The sequence below is a fragment of the Leopardus geoffroyi genome, chromosome A1 (genome assembly GCF_018350155.1).
Source record: "Leopardus geoffroyi isolate Oge1 chromosome A1, O.geoffroyi_Oge1_pat1.0, whole genome shotgun sequence".
Lineage (NCBI taxonomy): Eukaryota > Metazoa > Chordata > Mammalia > Carnivora > Felidae > Leopardus > Leopardus geoffroyi.
Window position 1 is genome coordinate 137592270 of NC_059326.1, and position 26737 is coordinate 137619006.

The following is a 26737-nucleotide window of genomic DNA, read 5'->3' on the forward strand; positions in this document are numbered from 1 at the left end:
GCCCTTTATTAAAATAAGTACCCCTGAAGTGAAGTAGCATTGACGTTGCAACTTACTTTCAAATGATTTAGCAAACTAAAAAAGAAAGAACTGTATGTGTGTATGGGTATTTGTAGAGAAAGGGAAAGCAGGTATGGCAAAAGGTTTTGTTCTGCCATAGCATATTTATAAAAATGATATGACTTAGGTTCAAGTAGAGAAGGTAACTAGATTAAAGTAATTAGCCAGCAAGCAAGTGGCAAAACCAGAACTTGAGCCTGCATGCCCTTTGCTCATTACTACAGGCTGGAGTTTGATGTTCTTTTTCATGTTAGCTTGCCTGGTTCACCATCCCAGACACCCAGGAATGTGGCTGTGTTGCCCAGGAGCAAGCTTGAAAATGTAGTCATTGACTTCCATTGTTATGAGTCATTACCCCCTTCTCCTCCGCTCCTTCCCTCCCTCTTTCCTGTGTCATTACCCCCACCCCTCCACTCTCCCCAGTTATCACCATTCTTTTTGTTAGACTTTGGGATCTGGGCATGTTCATATGTTTTATTTTGGCTTTTAATTAGAACCAAGTGTTCTGTTCTTTGAGTTGGGTAAATACAGAGATAGGCTTGATTTGCGTGGCCCAGACTTACTATTTCAGTTTTGAGGCCACTTCTTAACTAGACTAAGTTGCAGATTTGCCCTGTTGGTGGCCTGAGATTTAGAATTGATTCACAATGATGGCAACTATTAAATGTTTTATATTTTTTAATACTGTACTTCAACCACAGAATGTGTTGATTAAATATTGCTATTAAATTGTCTTTCTTCCTGTAGCATTTCCTAAAAGTTTTGATTCAAAGTAGAATTCTTTACGTTGTTGACTCTTTCTCTTTCTCTTTCTTTTTCTTTCTTTTTCTCTTTCTCTTTCTTTGTTTTCTTTTCTTTCAGCAATAATTTATTCCTACCTGATGATTAAAGAAAGCATCCTCTGTAAGAATCGTTTTACTTTATTGTTGACCTCTTGGAGGGTCTGCCTTTAATTTCTTCTGCTTTTTGAACTCATGATGGCATTTTTATATAATGTGTAAAAGAGCATCAGGAGACAGAGCCAAAATGGTCTTTCTTGCTTTTATACAAATTAAATTGCCCTTGTGGCCCAGTATAAAATCTAAGCGCTAAGAGCAGTTATTTATTTTGACAACAGAATTAATTGAGCCTAAAACAGTTGAAATTCCAGTTGTAGCAAACTATTCTTTCTGACTCTTACCCTGGCTTTGGGACTGTCAAAAAAAGTAACTTGTCTTAGGATTAAATAGCAGAATGATGGGCAGTGGACTGCATTTGAGGAAGATGCTGAATAAACTTTCTACTTGTGAAACATTTCAGAAGTGACGTGATGCAAGGGGGTCACAGTGTGCACTGATATCCAGCTGAGCTGTCAACTGGCACACAGCCAGGCACGCAAAGCTTTGCCATGGGAAGTGGCGTGTGGAGCATATGCCATTTGGAAATCTTTTTCATGCATGAGTTAATAATGTTTCTTCTTAAAGGGCATATTTAGTTTTATTATACCAGAAACTGTTGATATTTCTGTCTTTAATAGAAAAGCTTATGTGCTGAAGGTATTCACTTTAAAATTTTTAGATATATTTTACAGTTTGAAAGGATCTGGCATCTTCGGTTTCAAAAGTGTGATTTTGAATAGTTTGTTTTTATTGGACATTTTCCTGTTTCAAATAGATGTTAAGAGGATGTTTAGAAAAGGGAAAGGGAAAAGCAATAGAGGTATGTCTGGTATAGGAAAAAGATTTTGAGAGAAAAAAATGTAGAACTTGGTTTGAGAGGGAATTTTTGTAGAGTTAAGGGATGCCTTTGGTATTTTCACATATATGAAGGATCCAAAGATCTTAAAAGAATAACATATTTGCTAAGGTGATGTTACAGAAGTCTTCTTAGATACTCTATTTTTATGTATTTTAAAATCCTGCAGTTTGTTTGGCATTGATGTTTTGTTTTTCCTCTCTAAGCCCATAGCTTGATTATTTGAGATTATGTGAAAAGTTACTGAGCACAGATTATGCCATGTATAGCTGTAGGAACTCTCAGATTTATTTGACAGGTGGTCATAGTCTCTTAAGGTTTATTAGTAAGTTATAAAGCTAATGATACATAATAAACTATTGGTAATTTCGGTGGAAATTTTTCATTCTTTTACACCAAGTAGTTGTTAATTATTAGATGCACATACTAAAATTCTTTACCTTTCTTGATCTTTCATTTCTAATCTCTTTGTAAACTGTTAATGCATGCCTCTAAAGAATTCTAACAATGAGTTCATTACCCTTTCATTTAATGAATTTTTAGCTTCCAGATTTGCAAACCGAACTTGAAGTCTTTTAAATTTTTAATTGGGTCATTTTCTGATTTCAAGGCTTTTTGGGGTGGAAGTAGTAAATGTATTTTATTTTTTTTAGTCACATGTGTATTATAAGAATACTTAGAAAGGTATCACTAATTAATTAGGACCTTGTTTATCAACTCACTTTTATGAGTTTTTTTTTTTTTTTTTTTCAGTTGTTGTTGTTATTTTGCTTATCACTAAATGTTAATGTACTCTATTTGAATAGAAACCAGAACTGAAAAAGTAGATCTTAGATTTGGGGTTAAGAAGGACATTTTAGCCAATCGTTTGTTTTTGTTTTTTTTTTGGTTTTGTTTTTTTTTTAGAGAGAGAGCACATGAGTGTTGGAGAGGGGCAGAGAGAGAGAGAGAGAGAGAGAGAGCAAGCAAGCCCTAAGTAGGCTCTCTGCTCAGCATGGAGCCTGACGTGGGGCTTGATCCCACAACCCTAGAATCATGACCTGAACTGAAATTAAGGGTCAGACGTTCAACTGACTGATCCACCAATATTTTTAGATGTTCTTTCTTGTAGAGAAATATTTCTTACTAATTAGTGGCTTTCTTTTATAATTAGACGATCAGTGAGAACTCTGATGATGAACTTATTCATAGTTTTAGTTTAGCTTAATGTCTCAGAAGAACCAGTAATGAAATCTTCTGTTTTCCACTCTTCAAGCTTTGTTTTTATTTTTTTAATTTTTTTATGTTTATTTGTTTTAAAAGAGAGAGAGAGTGAGAACAAGTAGGGGAGAGGCAAAGAGAGAAGGAGAGAGAATCCCAAGCAGGCCCCAAGCTGTCAGCACAGAGCCCAACGTGGGGGTCCATCTCACAAACCGTGAGATCATGACCTGAGCTGAAATCAAGAGTTGGACACTTAACTGAGTCACCCAGGTGCCCCCAAGGCTGATTTTTAAATTTTTTGAAATAGCATGTTGAAACTATTACTATTAATAAAAATTTATTTCACAAAAATGCTGAACTTGCATACATTTAAGTATTATAAAACAGGGGTGAAATGACTGTTTAATAGAAGATATTTTTTAGTCTGATATTTACTTTTGGGGACATTTTAGCAGAACAGTGATTCATGCTTTTGCTAGTTTCTTTACTACCTAAATAGTTTAGTATCCCATGTACATGAAATCTATTTTATGACATTTAAGGCTAGTCTTAGCAGATCTGTCATTTTAGAGCTACTTAAAATGTTTTTCAACTGATTTCTATTTTATCTTCTTCCTCTCTTTCTGTAGTCTATCCCTCATACCAGTGCTAATTTTCTTTTAAGACCACTTTATAGGGGCACGTATGTATCACCTCTCATGAAAACTCTTCCCATTACCTGCAAACTAAAAGTTCAGATTCCTTGACCTGCTTTACAGTTAGAGGATCACCACTTAGCTACGATGTAATTAATGCATTTATTTGTTCAGCAAATATTTGTTAAAGACCTATTGTTTGCCAGTTCACAGTGGTCTACGAGAGGGACAAGTTCCCAAGCTGACATTCTAGTAGTATTTACTATGTTGGTCCCCCATCCTCCCCATGAACACAACCAGGGATTCAGCACCTGCCTTTTATTGTGCTTATTTTTTTCTTTAGTATCCTGCAAGCTCCTTGAAAACAGAAAGTACACAGTAGGTGTCTCCAGTTCTACAGTATCATATATAAAGGGTTTTCAGTTAACTGTGATCATAATAATAGACTAGTGTCAGTTTTTGTCAGTGTTAGGGTTATTTGGTTTTTAAAATTATTGATATTTTAAATAACACTATCAGATAACACTGGAACACATGTCAGGTCGATTAAAAAGATGTAATGTGATTTGATCTGATTGTTTTCCATCAGCTTTAAATTTTTTTTTTTTTTTTTTTTTACTAAGAGCTGTTCATCTGTTTTGTTTTGTTTTAGGCCTTATTGAATTTGAAGAATGTGACCCTGCTAGTGCAGTTGAAGGTAAGTTGACTAGTTGTAATGTGTGGTAACTAGCTAATATCTTCTGTTTATTGAACAAATAAAGAGTGGCTATTATCCATTGATGTCAGCATGTTTGTGGAGTGATATAAAAAATCTGAATGTAGTTTGAAGGCCTATAGATTTTTAATCTTTACTTAATAAGTAAACAGTAGGTTTGCCCAAAGGAATATTAGTGTGTTAGAATATATATCTTAAAAGATTAAATATAACATGTATTTATTTTCAAATACACATCGAGATTGTTTTCTTTATTGACATCCATCTTTAAACATTCTCATGTCATAAATATGAAAATCATTGCTACACGTTAATGTATAAGATTTATTTTAAAGTGAGAAACATTTCAGTAATTAATGAAGGTTATATATTGATATTAATATTCCCCTCATTCAGGAGGAGTGATGATGTGACTTGGAGAAAGGGTCTACAACCCTTCATGTTTGTTTATTTAAATATTCTATTTTTAAGTAATCTCTGCACCCAATGTGGGACTCAAATTCACAACCCCAAGATTAGAGTCACATGTTCCACAGACTGAACCAGCCAGGCACCTACCTTCCTGTTTAAGTACTTTGTGAGCTACTAGAAATAATTTGGGAAGCAATCTTTTCTATTTATTTTTCTCTCAACATTTATGTGAGAATTCAGAGAAAAGGTTTACTGTTGTGTGTAAAGCTATCATTGGAGGAGTCAGGCTCTCGTGCCTAGATTTCTTACAGTTACTAGCTGTTTGAGAGCAGTAACTATGCAAGTTCTCTGTTCTTTAGCTTTCTTTATTGTAAAATGTGGATAGTAAGTAATACTCTGTGAGAAAAAAATGTATTTGATATAACATGCTGTACAAATGTATGGTTTAGTTTTGCATGGAAGCAAGTACCTTGTTCTAAAACAGCTGGTTTCTAATCCTGGCTATAGTATTTAGTAGCTGGATAATACTGAGATAAAAAAACAAAACCAAAAAATACCCTTGAGTTTACTCATCTATATGGTGAGAGGTTATTTTAGGTATGCTCTATAGTTGTCCGAGTAAGCAGCTAAGCTTTGTGCTGAATTCCAGCAACAATTAATAGTATGGCTGATTTCTAAGAAATAATTTGTCATGAAGGAAGAGGAGGAAGAACTGCCATATTAGGCAGAATAAAGATGATACTCATTTATGGTACAATCAACTTACAACATTCATTATATTAAAGATAATATGTGTGCAAAAGAATGCCATAAGTTTTCTGTGTTTACTGTTAATGGATCTGTTGTGTCATCTTTTTATTTAAAACACCGCATTCGTATTTTTTGATCTTCCAGACAGGAAACATGATTTGACTTGGATTTATAAGAAAATGTAATATAGTGAATAATGTCCCTTCTTTGAAGTTTTAAGATTCTCCAAATGTTTATGTTGTCTGAGGTAATTTAGGAAAGACTTAGAGGAAAAGAGAATTTTATTAATCAAGTGATAAATCTTTATTAAATTAACATAAGAAAAATCTAAACAGACTATGACTATGATTTAAACATTAGAGTTTACCAATTGATACTTTTATTTCTTTCATCCAGATTTAGTATTGACATAAGCAAATTATGTGTCAGGATACAAGTGTAATATATTTATCAGCAGCAGTTATGTTTCTGTGACAATATACATTTATTTTAAGGTATAAAACCACGGAAAAGAAAGACTTTTGGTTTGCCAGGAATAATTAAAAAGGAAAAGGATGCAGAGTCTGTGTAAGTATATTAAATATTGTCACAATTCTTTGTTATTAAGTAACTAAGAATAAGACTGTTGTTTTGAATGTGAAAAGAAAAATTTCTTCAGAAATAACTCAATGTATGTATGTCTGAGGTGTAAAAAATACACTTTTCTGAATACATTTGCCAGCTCCTCTGGGTTAAGTTAAAAGTATTAGATTTCTTACTATTTTAAAATATTAAGATAAAGGCTTCTATGTTTTGAAATTTAAACTTTAAAGACATTCTTTTTACAAAATGATACATGCATATTTAAAAAAAAGTGCAAAGGAAACTAAAAATTCTTCTAAATCTTAATGCCTAAGAAAAAACCCATGGTCAACAATTTGATGAAAATCCTTCTAGACAACTCTAAACATATAGGCTCATAGCGATATATGCATCCGTAAACAAAATGGGGAAGAACAAAAGCCCTAACATGTTTTAAACATTTATGCTAGGTCATCAGCTTTTGCTAGAGGATGGAATATAAATCTGATTTACCTTTAAAAAAAATTAAGTTAGGATACAAAGAATATATAATTAGCATATAGTAAATTCAACAGATAATGGGTAAGTGAAATTTTCTGTCTTGGCTACACATTAGAACTACGTGGAAAATTAACATAAATATATCTATGCCAGGCCCCACCTCAGACCAATTATTACAGATTTGCAGGGTGTGAGACACAGCATAATTTTTGTTTTGTTTAGTTTGGTTTGCTTTTAAGCAGCCTCTGTCATTCCTCATATACACCTGGGGTTGAGAAGCTCTTAAGAGCTATGATTTACCAGACACAAACTGGAATTAAAGGAATCTTTGTTTCTGTAATTATTCAACCTATATAGATTGACAAGACGCTAATCAAGTCTTAAATGATTTGTTAAGCCAGTAACACTGGCTTGAAATTTATTTAAAATCCCTGCTTCTCCAGCATAATTAGCAGAACTTTCATGGCCACTCATATTTTCAATGTAAGAGAACGATTTGTGCTTTGGGTGTTCTTACCTTCTATCTAGTTAAATTCATTTTATCTGAGTTTCTACCATTCTAAATGTCTGTTTCTAACCCCCTCCCAAGTTTAGTTTCACTTGGTTAACAAATTAAGACTGATTGGGAAGTGATTTATATCTGTGGTTACCATCTCATCTGCAGATGTCTTTTCAGCTTTATGAAGGGAGTATTTTGCTAAGGAGATGGAATCAAAACTATTTTTGTAACGTTGGAAATACTTAAGGAAGTCTAAACAGTTGATTCATACATGAAATTAGAAATGTAGCCACTTTGTTAGTATATTATAGACCGAAAGGCCTTAAATTCAATTATTTTTATAATATGTGGTTTTCACAGCTGGTAATTCAGGGAGCTTATAATATTTTTGTGTATTCTGTGTTTTTAGAATTGTTTTGCATGATCAGTAATTTCCCAGTACCATCGTTAGGCCACTTGGATATTGGAATATTTTTCACCACTGAGAATACTAGGGCAGAAAATCAGTGCTTTAAACAACTGCATCATGATTGTCTTCTTTCAACACTTTCAGGCAGGAAAAATATTAGACACCTCTTTGTTTGAAATGCCCAAGGCTCTTGGCATGCTGCTTCTTAAACAGCCTGAAGGCTTTTGAAATGCCAGTGATTGTGGAAGAGGAGTCCTGCTCAGAGCTTGCTCTTCCTGGGGCTTCATCTGCAGGTCTCATTACAGCCCACTGTGAAAGCAAACAGATGAGTGCTTTCCCACAAAGACTGGACAGTTCTGGCTTAAAGCCAGAGAATAAACTGTTTGGAACTTTGACACTTTGATATTTAAACTTTATCTTTAAAAAAAGAAGAAAGTAGAAGTGCTCTAACATTTTAAATGATTCTGTAGAGGAATTGAATTCATGATTATATTGTCTTTTCTGGAACATTTCCTCAGAGTATGCAGTAGGATTTTTGATAAATACCCCTCATATATCAGTAATAAGGGAGCTCTTTTTTCAAAATTGGCAATCTTAAGTGACATTTAAATGGCTATAAAAACACAAGAGGTTTGCATTTACCTGCTTTGGTGCTGGAGTTTGGATTAAGAGCAGTGTAGTCATCTCCCTCTTTTTCCGTTATTTCAGTCTGTTCCATTTTGTCTTCCCCTAACAGAATTCTTCACTCTGTAGATTTTTCTGATTTGTGCTTAGTCTTTGGGTAGATAGAGATGACCTGCTTATCCTGTATATTAATATAGTACTTTTTATTGTCCATTGGGCATTAAGGTATACCTAATGTGTATGTTTTTAGTCTGTTATTAAAGTGGCAGATTCTGATACTGCGTGCATTAACTGTCTAAAGTCAAAGAATTATGCAACTAATCTAGATATGTTTTCAGTATGCACTCTGATTTTTGTGAATTTGATCTAGAATATGTACACAGAAATTCTTCTAACCGTATTCTTCATGGCCTCAATGTCTTTAATTTTATATGTTTAAGTCTTTATTTGATTATTTGAGAAGGTTGATCTTCTTTATGTTTTGGTTTTGCATATAAAATACTTTTTGGGGGGGGCATTCACTTTCGAATGCCCCTCTCTGTAAAGAGAGCTTTCTTACTATTCTTACTTTCTAATTTTATACTCTGATAAAGTTCTTGCTTCCCGCTCACTTAAAAAAATAAATAAAATATATTTTTGCTAGTTTATGTCCAAATTAATATTTATCAGTTAAATAAGTGATAAAATTAACAATTTTCAACAACTTAGTAGACTAGAAAGCTTTTCAAGTGGAAGTCTGGCTACTCATTTAACATATATGGAGAAAAATAGCTTTTTTGGCTTTTGTTTATATGCTAGCTATGGAATGTACTTCAAGTGAAACTGAAGTTTTAACAAAAATATATTGTAAAATGTTATTTACTAGTATTTACCAATTAATACAAGTACAGACTTAAAAAAAAAAAGTCGAGCTTTCCTCTTAGAAATTTTTTTAGCTTTCTCTGCCTAAAGAATTAAAAGCTACTAAGAAATCCTTGTAGGACTGATAGCTTCCTTTATAAGTTTTGTGTGTGTGTTAATGGAAAAGAAGTACTTGTGAAGTACAAGTTTTTAAAATAATTGTAAGCTGTGTGAGTTTCATTTTGTCATGTATTATGGATATAGGAATGCTTTCTTTTGAATTTTAAAATCATTTAGTATATTTTAATCTTCATGATTTGATTTTTTCTAAATATTTTTGTTAAGTTTAAATAAAAGTTACATTTAAATACCAAGATGATCACTTTCAGTATACAGTTATTATTGGATAGTTGTAATAATTGAGTATTTATAATATTTTGTTTATTTTAATAGGGAATGCCCTGATGCAGATTCACTTGTAAGTAGATTTTACTTTGATATAAACCATGTAAATCAGCTATTTTGATTAGGAAATACCCAGCATATTTGGGTTGAGTTGTTCACAAATCTTTCTAAGAAAAATACTAACCAGTTTATTGTAAATTCACTATTAAAGTTACAGATAAAATTTTGGCCTTATATTACTAGATGCTTTTATATTAAATAAAAGGTAGTTCTACCTACCTTTGAAAAGTGGACATTTTAGTTTAAAAATTTGAATGGTACCCTACCATATTGCTTTTTCTTGAGAAATATGCCAGATCTCAAATCTGCATACTTTAAAACGTGATGCTCTTAATTGTGTATTCCTGGGGCACCTGGCTAGCTCAGTTGGTTAAGTGTCTGACTTTGGCTCAGGTCATGATCTCATGGTTCTTGAGTTCGAGCCCCACAAGGGGCTCTCTGCTGTCAGTGCAGAGCCTGCTTTAGTTGCTCTCTCTCCCTCACCCTCTCTCTATCCATTCTCCTCTTGCTCATGCTCTCTCAAAAATAAGTAAGCATTAAAAATAAAAATGTGTTGGGGCGCCTGGGTGGCGCAGTCGGTTAAGCGTCCGACTTCAGCCAGGTCACGATCTCGCGGTCCGTGAGTTCGAGCCCCGCATCAGGCTCTGGGCTGATGGCTCAGAGCCTGGAGCCTGTTTCCGATTCTGTGTCTCCCTCTCTCTCTGCCCCTCCCCCGTTCATGCTCTGTCTCTCTCTGTCCCCAAAATAAATAAACGTTGAAAAAAAAAAATTAAAAAAAAAAATAAAAATGTGTTCCTGATTATTAAAATTTTATTCAAGTATTTGAGTTTTGTTTAGAGGTTATCATTTTAGAAAACATAGCAGTAATAATCATGGTTAGTACTTCTCTGTGCTTTTTGTTCTGAAGAAAGTTTGTTTATATTTCGTATTTAAATATATTTCTTTATATGTAATTAAAGAAGACATTAAATGGAGCTCCTTGTGGTTACAGTGGGAGAGTAGATTTACCAAATGGTATAAGTATTGTGTAGACAGACACACTTTTCAAGTTGTTCATTAGGCAGTGGTCATGTTGCTAAGTGCAGTAGGATCAAGCTGCCTGTCTCCTTTGCTTATTGTTCTTGCTTGCATAATTACTCTTTTTTTTGGCCCAAAAACCTTTTGATCTTTTACAGCATAATGGTGTATATACCAAGATAAAGATATTTTGTGAAACACTGTGTTTTATGTAACTTAACTAAAATAAAATTAGTATTTTTGCTGTCTATTTCAACTTTAAAATAAGAAGATTATGATTTGTTGATAAATGTAGAGTGAAAAGAAAGAAATAGATTTCTAGTGTCATCCAGGGTTAAAATCTCAGCTAATTGATACTGTTCTGTAATGATCAGTGTTAACCAATTTTGAACTGTTGTCAGTACTTGTCTGGAATTAGAAAAGCACTTATAAAAAGGATGCATAAGTCTAATGTCATATAAGAAATGATTCATAAATTTGTGTTGAAAGAAAACAAAAACAGTATGTTTTGTCATTTTAATTACCAAAAAAAATTTTAGAAGAATATGAACCAGTAAAGATAAATTGGCAGAGTATGTTTGTAAGACATATAACAAGGGGCTAATTAATTTCCTTTGTAAAATTTCTATATAGATCATTTTTTTTTAATGTTAACGGATTTTATTTCAGATTCCACACTGCAATGAATTTCAATAAACCGTCACTTCTTATGCTGTGATTTAGTACCAAAAATATATATCCAAATTACAGTAAAGCCTTGGACTGTGAGTAACTTGTTCTGCAAGTGTTCTGCAAGACAAGCAAAGATTTCTAATAAATTTTAACTTGATAAACAAGCAATGTCTTGCAATAGGAGTAGTACATGATGCTGAATGTCACATGATCACAACTGAGCCAGTGGTTCTTCTCTTCTTCTCTCTCTGTCTCTGTCTCTCTCACTACGGGATTGTGGGTGATCATCTCCCATTCTCAGATGCTTGGTCTCAGGCTGTGGTGTTTGGCACAAACCAGTGATTTTTCAGAACATTGGAAGGTGCTCACAACTGGCCCTAGTGTATTTTTTGTCACTTCAAGGCACCAACGGACAGTCCTTTGCTTTTCCATACAAGAGTAAGCTTAGGGATGCTTTGCTTCACTCTAGATTAGGCTGCCTGCAGATACAGATCCTCCCCTCCACTGTCTTATTGTCAGTTACATTAAGTACAGTATATGACAAGAGTTTATTAATATGCACTGTAGTCAACATCCCTGTGAGCATATATAATGGCCCCCATGCAGAAAAAGATTCCATTGAACCAATAGATAACAGTGATTCCGTTAGTGATATTGAAAGTCGTCCTACACAATCACCCTCCTCCCTCTTGTCTCCCTCAAACCAGCCATGAAGGTTTTTAAAGGTAAATACAGATTAATTTGTTTCTTTTTCTTTATATTTTGCATTTTATTTATTATATTATATTACAATCATTTTTATATGAATATTTTTGGGTTGTGGAATAAATCATCTGAGTTTCCATTATTTCTTAAGGGGAAATTTGCTTTGATATACAAGTGCTTTGGATTACAAATGTGTTTCTGGAATGAATTATGCTCACAAACCAAGGTTTTACTGTATCTGCAGAAATTTTAAACTACTTTTTTTTTTCAGTTTAATAAGTGAGATGAGTTATGAAGTCATGTTTTCTTTATATGTTTCCACCAAAACAAAATATCTCACAGATTGAAAGCAGAAATATGTGAGAATCATGTCCTCTTCTAAACTCGACACTAAAAAGATTTTCAAAAATGTTAAACAATGCTACTCTTCCCATTTTTTTATTTTAAAAATAAATTTATTTTTCACAAATATTTATGTTTAACACAATACTTTTATCACTATTTTTAAATTAATAAATATTTTAATTTTACTTTCAATTTCATAATATATACTCAGGGAATTTTCAATAAATGTTCATGGATTCTGAAACTAAGGTGATTATATACTACTGAGCTCGGTCATCATCTCTAAGAATAAAGAGTCTACACCTTGCTGAATTCTTACATACCGTTCTCAAAAGGATGAACAAGTATAAGAAGCACACCAATCCATGTATCTTGAATATTTTTAATTTCATCAATAAGGAACCAGTTTAACATTTACTGTGGTAATTAGAAAATATCTAACTCACAAATTAAAACCATTCATGACATTCACTATGTGATTAGAAAAGCCTCATGTGCTGAGGAAGAGGGAGACATAAGCATGTATATAGTAACATTAGAATTCCAGCTGAGGACACCTGGAGTTTGAATTCCCTATTAGAATTCAGAATTCAGCAACAGAGCTTTAACTTCATCATAGTAAGAATCATGTAATACTGTACCATCAATTCTTATACAGATCATTTTTAAAGGTGAGCAAGCATCTCAGTAGGAAAGGGGCATTATGATAAAAACAGGCTGTTTCCATAAAAAGAAATAAAAGTGGTAAATAACCATAGAAATGTTGCTCAGAATGGTAGTCTCATTCTGATGCAAATTAAAATTATTTATCTATCATATTGGCAAAAGTTTTGGTTTACTTGTATTAACAGGAATGTAAATTGGTACAGTCTGTCTTGTGGATAGTTTGGCACTATCTTCTCAAATAAGAAATGCATGTTCTTTTTGACTCCCTATTCCTACTGCTTGCCACTTACTGTTAGGGTTTTATATGTACTTGGTCAAGATATATGCATATAGTAGCCCTCCCCACCATCTGCTGTTTCTCTTTCCATGATTTAAGGTACTTACGGTTGATTGTGGTTCAGAAGCAGATGATCCTCTTTCTGATATATCATTAGAAGGTCATTAGTAGCCTGACACTACGTCACAGTGCTTACATCATTCACCTCATGTCATCTTATCATATAGGTATTTTATTATGTCACATCATCAAAAGAAGATGGTTGAGTACAGTAAAGTAAGATATTTAGAGCGAGTGAGAGAGCACATCCACGTAACTTTTATTATAGTATGTTGTAATTCTTGTTATTATTGTTGTTAATGTTATGGTGTCTAAAAAAATCTCTTATTGTATCTAATTTATAAATTAAACTTTATCATAGGTATGTATGTATAGGGAAAAACCTAGTATACATAGGGTTCATTACTGTCCTTGGTTTCAGGCATCCACTGGGGTGTAGGAATGTATCCTCAATGGATAAGGGGGACTACTGTATGTAGAGGGGGAGGGAGAGAGAAGTAGAGACATGTTTATTCCAACATTGTTTATATTAACAAAAAACTGGAAACATCCATCAAAATGGAGATTGGTTAAAAAAATTATTAAACATTCACTCTAATAGTCACATGTTACAGAATTAGGTTGTCGTGCCTGCTGATATGGAAAGAGACGCAGCAAGTATGATTTTTAAGTAACTGCTGTTTTAAAAATATAAATGAGCAGATATCTTTGGGTGTTTTTTGTTTTGTTTTTTAGAGAATGTATTACTGGACACTTAATTGTGGTTAGTTTTGGAGAGCAGCATTACAGTGGTGGTCAGCAGGGAGAAGAGGCTTTCTTTTGTTGTTTTATTTATAGCCTATTATTATTTATTTATGGCCTATTTATGACTTTTTTATGGCTAGTCTTTTGTTGTTGTTGTGTTTTGTTTTTTAAGTAGGCTCTATGCCCATCATGGGCCTTGAACTCATGACCCTGAGATCGAAAGTTGCATGCCCTACTGACTGAGCCAGCCAGGTGCCCTATGGTACTCTTAATGATTTCTTTAAAAAGCATCCATGGTCTAGACGTCTTGGTAGGGAAATTACCATTTAATTTCTGTTCCGTTTCTAAATGGTCTGTGTAATTAAATTCTTTTGAGAGACTACATCTTTAGTTTTTCTTTTTTTTAACCTTTTTTAACGTTTCTTTATTTTGAGAGAGAGAGAGAGAGAGAGAGAGAGAGTGAGCGTGTGGGGGCAGGGGCAGAGAGATAGGAGAGAAAGAATCCCAAGCAGGCTCCACACTGCCAGCTGGGAGCTGGAATGTGTGGCTCCAACCCATGAGATCATGACCTGAGCAGAAATCAAGAGTTGGATGCTTAGCTGACTGAGCCACCCAGGTGCCCCTCCAATTAATTAATTATTCCAATATATTTTTTTAAAATCACTACCACCACTATCCAAACCTGTCTTTTAAGATTAGTGGGTTAAGTTATCTGCTCTTTTTTTCATATTACTTTGGCCTAATGCTTTGCTCCAACAGTGTGGGGCCATAATATAGAAATCATGGATTGAATGAACAAAGATTGTAAACAGGTAGTGTCTAAATTTTTCTTAATCCCAAGTTTCTATGAATAGTTTCAACATTGAATATCTAATATACTGAGAATCCTAATTTATTTTGAAAGAATTAATTTACAGCAAGTTGCAAAGATAGTACAGAGCAGTCCCGTGTGCCTTTCACCTGTTTTCTCCTCATAATTTCTTGCAGAAATACAGTATCATGACTGGGATGATGACATTAATGCAGTCCGAGCATTTCCATGACCACAAGGATCTTTTGGTCTTTTGTGCTGATTGCCCTTTTACAGCCACTTTTCTTCCATCACCACCCTCCTTAGCCTCTGGCAACCAATAATCTTTTCTCCATTTCTATAATTCTGTCAATTCAAGAATGTTTTAAATAACATTAGAATCCTACCATAACCTTTTCAGATTTTTTTTTTTTTTTTTTATTCAGCACAGTTCTCTTGAGTTCCACCCAGGTTCTTGCATGTATGAATAGTTTATTCCTTTTTCTTGTTAAGTAGTAGTATTCCATGGTTTAGATGCACTAAAATTTGTTTTAACCATTCACCTATCATAGGACCTTTAGTTGTTTCCAGTTTTTGGCTATTAGAGAAAAGTGCTTTGAACAATCATGTACAGGTTTTTCTATGGACACAATGTCCCCTCTGACCCTGGTAATTTTCTTTCTGAAGTCTGGTTTTATCTAACAAGACAGTCATTCTGCCCTAATTTTTTTATTTTAAAGTTTATTTATTTTAAGAGAGAGTGTGCATGAGCTGGGGAAGGGGCAGAGGGCTGAGAGAGAATTCCAAGCTGATTCCACACTTTCAGTTTAGAGCCCAGCCTGGGCTTGAACTCATGAACTGTGAGATCATGATCTGAGTCGAAACCAAGAGTTGGATGCTTAATCCACTGAGCCACTCAGTTGCCCATCTTTTTTTTTTTTAATTAACTTTTATATGGTATATTTTTTCTATTTTTTTTTTTACTTTCCCCCATCTATGGTGTTATATATGAAGTGAATTTCTTATAGACAGCATATAGTTAGTTAGGTCATGTTTTTTAATCCATTCTACCAATCTGTCTTTTGTTATCTTTGGGCAGTTTTTTATTTATTTATTTATTTATTTATTTATTTATTTATTTATTTATTTTTTAAATTTACATCCAAGTTAGCATATACTGCAGCAATGATTTCAGAAGTAGATTCCTTAATGCCTCTTACCTATTTAGCCCATCCCCCCTCCTACAACCCCTCCAGCAACCCTCTCTTCTCTATATGTTAAGACTCTTATGTTTTGTTCCCCTCCCTGTTTTTATATTATTTCTCCTTACCTACTCTTACGTTTATCTGTTTGTATCTTAAATTCCTCATATGAGTGCAGTCATACGATATTTGTCTTTCTCTTATTTTGCTTAGCATAATACCTTTAGTTCCATCCACATAGTTGCCAGTGGCAAGATTTCATTCTTTTTGATTGCTGAGTAATACTCCACTGTGTGTGTGTGTGTGTGTGTGGTGTGTGTGTGTGTGTGTGTGTACATACATACATACATACATACACACCACATCTTCTTTATCCATTCATCCGTCAATGGACATTTGGGCTCTTTCCATACTTTGGCTATTGTTGATAGTGCTGCTGTAGGGGCATGTGCCCCTTCAAAACAGCACACTTGTATCCCTTGGGTAAATACCTAGTAGTGCAATTGCTGGGTCCTAGGGTTATTTACAGTTTTTTGAAGAACCTCCATACCGTTTTCCAGAGTGGCTGCACCAGTTTGCATTCCTACCAGCAATGCAAAAGAGATCCTCTTTCTCTGCATCCTCACCAACATCTGTCATTGCCTGAGTCGGTAATTTTAGCTGTTCTGACTGGAGTAAGGTGGTATTTCATTGTGGTTTTCATTTCTATTTCTCTGATGATGAGTGATTTGAGCATTTTTTCATGTGTCTGTTCGCCATCTGGATGTCTTCTTTGGCCCATTTCTTCACTGGACTGTTTGTTTTTTTGGGTGTTGAGTTTGATAAGTTCTTTGGATACTAACCCTTTATCTGATATGTCGTTTGCAAATATCTTCTCCCATTCCGCAGGTTGCCTTTTAGTTTTGCTGATTGTTTCCTTCGCTGTGCAGAAGCTTTTTATTTTGATGAGGTCCCAGTAGTTTATTTTTACTTTTGTTTCCCTTGCCTCCGGAGAGGTGTTGAGTAACAAGTTGCTGTGGCCAAGGTCAAATAGGTTTTTGCCTGCTTTCTCCTCTAGGATTTTGATGGCTTCCCATTTAACATTTAGGTCTTTAACCCATTTTGAGTTTATTTTTGTGTTTGGTGTAAGAAAGTGGTCCAGGTTCATTCTTCTGCATGTTGCTGTCCAGTTTTCCCAGCACCATTTGCTGAAGAGACTGTCTTTATTCCACTGGCTATTCTCTTCTGCTTTGTCAGAGATTAGTTGGCCATACGTTTGTGGGTCCATTTCTGTGTTGTCTATTCTGTTCCACTGATCTGAGTGTTTTTGTGCCAGTACCATACTGTCTTGATGATTACAGCTTTGTAATACATCTTGATGTCTGGGATTGTGATGCCTCCAGCTTCGGTATTCTTTTTCAGAATTGCTTTGGCTATATGGGGTCTTTTCTGGTTCCATACAAATATTGGTATTCTAGCTCTGTGAAGAATGCTGGTATTATTTTGATAGAGACTGCTTACCATAATTATTGACATAACAGGGCTTATGTGTGTCATTTTATCTTTGGTTTTCATTTTGTTTTCTTTTTCCTGCCTTCCCTGAGGGTTATTTGAACCTTTTTTAGAACTGCATTATGATTTATTTATAAAGTTTTTGAACATATGGCTCTGTTTTCACTCTTCACTATCTTCAGATAGTTTTTTTTTTTAATTTTTAAATTAATTTTAAATTAAATTTTAATTTTTTAGAGAGCACAAACTGGGGAGAGGGGCAGAAGGGAGAGAGAATCTTAAGCAGACTTCATGCTTAGCACAAAACCCGATGCGGGGCTTTATCCCACAGCCCTGGGATCGTGACCTGAGCCAAAACTAAGAGTTGGATGTTCAACTGAGCCACCCAGGTGCCCCCCGGTAGCTTCTCTAGCCAGAATTTATAGTTGTAATCTTTAAGAGGTCAGTCCAGAAGCAGCTTACTCAGTACTGTAGAAAACAGCTCGGCATTATTTTAAATTATTACATCATACTGTATAGTGTATTGTAAACAAATTTAAAAGTGGTATCAACAAATTCTTACAACTTCTAGGACATTACATATCTGTATGTTTTTAGGGTACTGGGAATAAGAATAAAGTATTTTATAAAAACTTTCTAATTTCTAATGGATCCAATTTGGTAAAGCTTAAAGTATTTTAAAGTATTATTTACATATTAGCAAACAATATGCAGAACTTAAAGTGCTCTATTTCTAGGGGTTATAAGTGTATCACTTGTCATCATTTTCTTTTAATGTTTATTGGAGAGAGAGAGGGCCCTAGCACACAAGCAGGGTTGGGGTAGAAAGGGAGTGAGATAATCTCCATGTTGATAGCTTGGAGCCTCGCCCTCTCAAACCGTGAGATCTTGACCCGAGTCAAAATTGAGAGTCCAATGCTTAACATACTGAGCCACCCACATACCCCTTTTCATCTTTTAATCTATAGAATCTACTCTTCACTCTGTATTAGATTTTTCATTTCTAGATTTTAGCCAGTCTGTTAACTCACTGCTGGCTACAGTAGGCTTTTTATTCAGTTTGGAAGCTATAGCCATGTTAATTCTGCTCTTTGTTCTCCTTGACCTTATGCTGTGACTGAGATCATCTTTCATACTGTTCTTGCTGAGCCTTAGTAAGTGAATGGATGAAGAATAGTAAACTTTACCAGTACAAGAATATTGGCTGTCCAGTTCCAACTGGCATTTCTTGGCGATCTTTTTTTTTTTCATATAAAGATTATTTTGGAACTATTTTATTCTTGTATATTTTTTGTAAGTAAGAAGTTATTTGCATTCTCCCTACACACATGTGTTTATGTATGTGTATATAATTCTTTTTCTGATCATTTTAGTATAAATTCTATACATTACGGTCCTTCATCCCTAACTTCCTAAATGTGTATTTCTTAAAAATGGGATTATTCTCTTAACATAGCATACTTAGAGAAGTGTTCCTCCATCCTTTATCTCTTATACTTCATCACCCTCCCTTGTAGGTAACCAACTTTATTATATTCTGATTGATCCTTCCAGTGGCTTTTATTCCCCCATAAAGAAGAGATCTGTGTTCTTAAAATTTCCCTTCTTTCTTACGTAAACGATATATATGTTCCTTTATATGCTTTTTTCAGTTAGCAGTTTTTCCTGGAAGTTATTCGCTATGAGTTCATAGAAACTTCTGATTTTTTTTTTTATTTAAAATTGTTTTTAATGTTAATTTATTTTTGAGACAGAGAGAGACACAGCATGAGCAGGGAAGGGGCAGAGAGAGAGAGGGAGACACAGAATGTGAAGCAGGCTCCAGGCTCTGAGCTGTCAGCACAGAGCCCGACGCGGGGCTCGAACTCACGAACTGTGAGATCATGACCTGAGCCGAAGTCGGATGCTTAACCGACTGAGCCACCCAGGCACCCCAAAACTTCTGATTTTTTTAATAGATATATAGTACTCTGTTTTCTGTGTGTACTGTAGTTTATTCAACTATGCTTGGACATTAGATGCTCTCCAGCAGTTCTGAGTTACAGATCATCTTTGATCTGTTATATACATATTTTTAAATTGTTGGAGGTGTATCTTCAGGGTAAATTTTTAGAAATTGAATTCCTGGGTGGGAGAGTAAATATGTTTCTACTTTTGTTAGATAATGCTAAATTTCTTTCTCTAGAGATTGTACTATTTTTTATCTATACCAGCAAAGCCTAAGAGTACATTTTCCCACAGTTATGCCAACAGAATGTATTTTCAAGCTTTTGAAATTTTGCCTGGCTCATGGGTAAGATGATTATTTTAGTATAGTTTTAATTTTCTTGGTCATCTTTAATTTCTGTTTTTTTCTGTATTTTTGATAAATATTTCCATTTATTGAGACTGTCAGCCCTCTGATTTCATCATCTCTCATTCCCACTTTGAAGACTGGGATGAAAATTTGGTTATCTACAGAACTGTTGGTGTTCCTGCTCAAACACCTATTCTCTTCCTTTTAGTGCTTCTCCTACGTAATTTTATAGTGCTTTTCTCTTTCAGACATCTGAAGCATAAAGTGTGATCTGAAGCTAACTTAACCAAAAAGATGTAACTTTTCCACTTAATTATTGTATGAGCCTGTTGGTATTTGATAAATGACAGAGCCCCTATAATAGTTGAAGCTATTTTGCTAATCTTTTGTATTTCTGTAGTAGGATCCATGATTATAGTTTTTATTTTTCTTCCCATAGAACATTCCTGATGTAGATGAAGAAGGCTATAGTATAAAACCAGAAGCAAATCAGAATGATATCCTTTCATCATTTGGATATTCCTATGGATTGTGTTGGCATATAAGTAGACAGTTATAACAAAATGACCTGTTGTTTAATAAAAACTTCAAATTTTTAATTATAATAAAATGTGACTCCATAATAGTTTGACATGTTTTTACTAATGAGTTAGTAGTTCTGTTTCTGTGAAAGTCTACCATATCTCTTAAAGGTTTTATATTCCTTTTTGTAAATGTATGAAAACTGGTTATGCATTAAAATCACTTAAGAACTGAATTCTTTAACTGATACTCACATACCAAAGAGAACCATTTCTACTCATCTAGTGATTCTGATTCTGAAGATGAAGAACCAAAGAAATACCGGATAGAAATCAAACCTGTGCATCCAAATAACTCACATCACACAATGGCTTCCTTGGATGAATTAAAAGTATCTATAGGAAATATCACACTGTCCCCAGCAATATCTGTAAGTAAGAATAAGAGCAAGTTCGTACTCTTCATGTAGAAGCCTTATTTTTTTTTTAACCTTATCTACTTGCATCTGCTTAATTTTAGGAATAATAAAATAAAATATCATTAGGAATAGTTAATTAAGCATATTGGATAAGAAGATATTTTATAATTTGTCGTCAGTTTTATTGAGGTCTCCAGTGTCTGATTTTTATATAGGCAAATGAATTTGAGTTTGGCTTAGTTTTGTTTCCTTTTGAAAGTTTTACTGGGAAACAAAAATGTAGAAAATCTATTTCTGCCATTTATTTTATTTTCCAGTCTGTATGTTTCAGAAATTTGAACTGGCAGTATTAATCTTTTCCTCATCCAATTTTAAAGTTTTTCATCCATATTTTATGAACTTTATATGAACAGGAATTCAGTAAAAATGGATTTAAACATTAAGTTATGTGTCTGCATGCTTTTGCAACTGCAATATTTGTTTTTTCATACTTTTTATTAAAAAAGGCAAATATAAGAATTCTTAGTGATAATGGTTAGTTCCTCAATTCTAAGATCCCATATTTAACGGCTTTTGGAGGAGAAAAAAAATCACCATAACTAATCTTTCCATTGATGTCATAGTCTAAATTCAGGAATGTTAAACAATGAGAGAAAAGCATGTCTTAGAATGACAGTTTAGTCTATTTGTATATGCTCATCATAACTGATACTATACCTGTTGTCCTTGATAATACAGAATAAGTATTACCCATTTCATATTTTTTTATTATATATTGTTATTATATATTTTAAGAAGTCTGTATTTGGGAAAAAGTTTTTTTCTCTCAGTCATGCACTTTTAGAATTTATTTTTTTGTACAAAAAAGACTGATTTCTGAAGTGAGGTTTTATTCTCCCATTGCTATTTAACCTTAAGATTAACAGCCAAATTAAATTATGATATATATATGTACACATATATACATGTATATGTGTACATATATCTACACATATATACATATATGTATACACATACATATATATCTACACACATATATATATGAAGTAGGAAGCTATGAAATGACTAAAAATTTTTATTATATAAGAATACAACTAATTTTAAAAATAGGTGTAAATAAAACAAAAGCCTAGAGGAATATATACCAGAATGTTAAGCACCTTGCTCTTGTTAGTGAAAGCATTAGTGGTTTTAAATTTTCTTTGTACTTTTCTCTCTCTTCTATTTTTTAAAAAGCTGAACATTCTAGTTTCATACTGAGAAAATAAATAATAATGAGAACAGTTTAATAGTTAATGTTGGGTTTGAAAAGAGGATATTTTGAGTATATTTTATTGAGCAGTGTGCTCATCTAGCTCATGTCCCCTACCCCAAACGATGCTCTGTATGTGTTTTAAGGTGTATAGATTTTTAGGTATGGCTTAGAAGGTAATAGACAAATTATGAAACCAAGAAAATAAGCTGTTTTAAATTCTAAAATGTACACTATGTCTTTCTTTTTCTTTCCATGTACTACTAGAGACACAGCCCAGTAAGTGCAAGATTTTATATTATTACCTATGGTCTTAAAAAAATCATTTTAATGTTCGAACATTGATTTTCAGAATACTTGTGTTAAGTTTTTTAAATTTGCAGATCAAAGTATCTTGCTGTAGGCACTAACATTTTCATATTTTAAAACTTTTGAGTTTTAAAGATACATGTATTATCTTTTACTATAAAAAATATTGCATTTTTAACAATTTTTATGTAGTTTAGAGTTGAGCAGATATACTGAAAACAACTTAAAGTTAGGTTCCCAGTAATATTTTTTGAAGTAGGCTCCTGGCTGGCTCAGCCAGAGCATGCAACTCTTGCTCTGCATTGTGAGTTCAAGCCCTGTGTTGGGTGTGGAGCCTACTTAAAAAATAAAAAATATATTAAGAAAAATTTTTATGAAGTATTTCATTACCAAATTAAATTATTTGTTTAACAACTTTTAGTTTTTGCTTTTCTCTTTTAGGTGCAGATGAATAGGAATTCATCTAGTAAGTTTGACGTTTAAATTGATTATTTTATATCTATTAAAATTTATCAGGCAATTTGCTGAGCTTATTGTAGCCATATATATATATATATATATATATATATATAGTTATAGTTATAGTTATAGTTATAGTTATAGTTATAGTTGTTATAGTTATAGAAATAAATGCTTTGTTCTCATCATGACTGTTAGCAACAGACTAGATGGATACTTACTTTAAACAGGAGACAACTTAAGTATACTATTTATTTTAGCATTTAGACATGCCTTTAAATTTAATACTTGGCTACAACATTTTTCAGAAATCAACAAAGCCAGATAGTAGCTTCTGTTTGAGAATGTAACCTACATAACTCAGCCTCATGAGCCAGAAGGGACTATGAGAATGAGTAAGCTTTAGCTTTACTTATTTGTCCTATCACAATTGCAGTTTCTCTTCCATGGTTTTTACAAGACCATTGATCTAACCTCTGAGCTATGGAGCCACCCTATTTCCATGGTTTTTAGTATAGTAACTTAATTATACTAAAAAAATTTAGGGGGTTGTTAACATCTTATGCAGAGTCATGCATTAAAATAACAAAGGTGAGAAAAATGGAGTTAAGGCCTCCTACTCAAAAGTTATGCAATTTGTAAACACAATGGTTAATATAAACCGTAACATCAATCCTATTAAAAATTCTAGCACAATGAAAAAGACCTATTAAATGCATTATATCAAACTAAAAGTAGGATTTTACTTTAAAAAAAAAAATGGTGAGTAGCTTGATGATAGGGGATGTGGGGAAAATGAGGATAAAAGTGGGCTCCTTTTATGGAGTTATGGAGATAAGGGCAAATTGTAGAAACATGGAGGAGAACAGCACAGTAAGTACTTTGAGACCAAAAAAAGGGCCACATTGAGCCAGATGGGACAATGTGACATGAAGGGGCATCATATACAGTGTGGTATTCCTTGTAGTTTGCTGCAGTTACCTATGTTGATACATTTTGCATTCATCAACTACATGTTGGTGATTCAAGACATCAAAGTACAGGGAAATTTGCTTATGAACTAACATGACTTTTGCATATTACTGGTGCTTTCCTCTTTGTACAATAGTTGCTAATGAAATGGTTCACATTACTAATGCAAAAGGGAGCAAAACAGACTATTTTATAAAGACTGTTGCTTTAGAGTGCTATAAAAATTTTAATTTTCCGAGATACGACATCCTTCAAGAATTAACTACTTTTGGTCAGTATAATCATTAATAATATTCTTACAGCTTGAAAAATGCTTTCATGAATCATCACTTATCATTTTTGAGTAATACTTAAGTATTTGAACATACGTTCTAATTTTTAAAGTTCTAGCCCATATTTTTTTCATCTGAACACCAATTTTATTTTCATGATTATGACAGTTTAGTTGACTTAAGTAATTTCTTACCAGAGGTGTTAAAAGAAATGAAGATATAGCAGAAGTTCAGTTATTATTTTGATATTCTTAAGTCTGTTAGAAAACTTGCTAAAGGCTTATTTTCCTTTTCTTCATAATTAAAAAAATTCGATTTATGTTATCAATTCCATAATTTTTAAATTGTTCATAGTAATGAGATATATTAGTGTCTCTTTCCATTTAAGTATTTTATTACTCAGATTATGAATTGTTTCATATTTTGATTTTAATTAGGTGAAGAGCTAACAAAATCGAAGCCATGTGCTGGATCTAATGAGTAAGTTTCACATTTTAAAATTTTTAAATAGACTATATTTAGAGCAATTCTAGGTTCATAACAAAATTGAGGCGAGGTTACAGTTTTTGCATGTATATTCTCTGCTCCCACATATACCCAGCCTCCTTCACTATCATAATCCCCCATTAGAATGAAACATTTGTTAAAATTTTTGAGCCTACCCTGACACATCATTGTCACCCAAAGTCTTTGGTTTACATTAAGATTCACTCTTGGTCTTGTATGTCCTATGAGTTTTGACAAATGGGCAAGGACGTGTGTCTCCATACATTATAGTGTCATACAGAATAGTTTAACTGTGCCCTCCACCTATTCATCCTTCCCTCTTTAATGTGTTTAGATATCATTCTTTTATACTTTTTTCCTAGAAAATTTTACTATCTTTGCAGTTTCAATTAGAGTACAGTGTTGTTTATCATCCTCTAAGCTATGAATTGTTCTTTGGGGTTTCTGGTTGTTTTAAATTATTTCTCACTTGACACTATTTTTTATAATTTTTAAAAAAATCCATTTAACTGCATTTGGCCTTGGTGGCTTTACTACTTCTAAATAAATGGTAGTGTCCCAAGTTCATATATGTCTGTATTTTAACTAGTTATTCTCATGGAAATTTTCTCATTTTTTTCCTTCAATTATTGGCTGTAACCGTGTAAAATATACTGCACTTTTAATGAACTTCAACAAGAAGATGTCTCAAGTTAAAAAAGGAGAGGGCTAGAAACCATGTTGCTAGCTTTTTTTAAAAAGGAAAAAATACTTTAAGCCAGTGTTTCTTTCATGCGTTTTTTTTTTTTTTCATTTCTTTTGTCAGTAAGAATATATTCTTTTAATGTTTTTTTTCTTTTGTGTAAGTAAAATTAGTCTTCATTAAATGGAGAGTTTAAAATTATTTAATACTTTTAAAGTTAGGCATTAATGAGCACAGTGGTGGTATTCATTTATCATTTTAAAAGGTAAAGTTCAGTGTTTTAAAATTTTATTTTCAGTAATTTATGCAGTTGTGATCCTAGGTTTTAAATACAAGGTGTGGTATGCTTCCATGTAAGTGCGTGTTGAGGTACTAGATATGTGCTTATAGATAACTGTACCATTTTTATTGTAATGAGCCTGTTTTCTAAGATGTGAGAACATAATGTTAAAAATTAATGGCTGTTTGATACGTTAAAATACTGTTTTAATGGGATTAATTTTTTTTTTTTTTACATCTTATATATAATTTTTACTTGTCAGTCATATCTCTGTAAAGCTGGAAAAAAAATTTAAAAAAGAGGTAGTGGCAAAGTTCAGGTACTATAGGATCTTAGAGATGAGACATCTTAAAAGGTGTATGACTAAAATGAAAAAAAAGAAACATTGATTTAAAAGTTTTTATTAAAGTAAAGAGCTGCAAGTTCAATCTTGAGAGTAACTAGGCCAGTGGATTTCAAGGGGTCAGTAGAGGGAAATCTTTGGTTATGCAGCATGTTGACTTTTTTGAAACTTGAATTTTGGTGTTCTTGATGCTTTTGTCCATAGTCTTGGTTACCTTTCATAAAAAGACCTGAGTGACCCAAACATTTCACTAGACTGCCTCAGTGACCCAGGCTGTGGATTGCCCAGGGAGAAGTCCTGCCCTTGCATGATCTACTATAATAATCAGGCCTTTGAAGGTTATATCAGGGTTATATCAAGTAAGCTGTTGGGCTTATTTCTGTACTTGAAAGAAAAGGATAAATAGATATTTTTTAAAATTATTTTTGGGGATGGAAGGGAGAGAAAGAAATCGCGCTGTCATCTCAGAGCTCAATGCAGGACTTGAACTCAGGAACCAAACCATGAGGTCATGACCTGAACCAATATCAAGAGTTGGATGCTTAAGCGACTGAGCCACCCAGGCGCCCCTAAAGATTTTTTAAAAAGTACTTAAATATGACCTTATAAAATTTGTACCTGATTTCCTATCACTTAAAGAAATTTTCTATCCATGACTTGGGGCTAGGACACTATTGTAGGATTAATTAAGAAGTACCTTTCTGTCCTTAGGCAGCTGTTTTAGACCCTTTTATTGCTTTTCTTGTAAAGCTGAAATGATTTCTGTTCTTAGAACCCCAAAGATTGCTAGAGTATAACAAGGTGTGATTGATGGGAGTTAATCTTCTCTATTCCACCCTAGCGATTTCACATAATGTTATTGGAGGGTCTGCTTATAGCAGTTAACGAATTATTTATTAATATAAAATTTTAATTTAAACTTTCCTCACATATTCCATTGGTAGAATGCCCAACTTTTAAATCATATATATTTAGCTATTCCAATTCTGTGATATAAAAATAAGTGACTAGATTTTATACTAATAAAATATTCCTTAATTAAATCTGTTTTT

The 26737-nt window shown here is 33.3% G+C and overlaps 1 protein-coding gene across 1 annotated transcript in view; it reads left to right on the forward strand.

Annotated features, from left to right (window-relative positions):
• FCHO2 (FCH and mu domain containing endocytic adaptor 2) overlaps positions 1 to 26737 on the forward strand; it is a 123522-nt gene that overhangs the window by 63179 nt on the left and 33606 nt on the right. Inside the window, 8 exon segments of the mRNA XM_045495220.1 lie at positions 4282 to 4326; positions 6000 to 6072; positions 9393 to 9417; positions 20109 to 20166; positions 20446 to 20621; positions 22129 to 22140; positions 22612 to 22636; positions 24311 to 24353. Of these exon segments, the coding sequence (XP_045351176.1) occupies positions 4282 to 4326; positions 6000 to 6072; positions 9393 to 9417; positions 20109 to 20166; positions 20446 to 20621; positions 22129 to 22140; positions 22612 to 22636; positions 24311 to 24353 (457 nt within the window).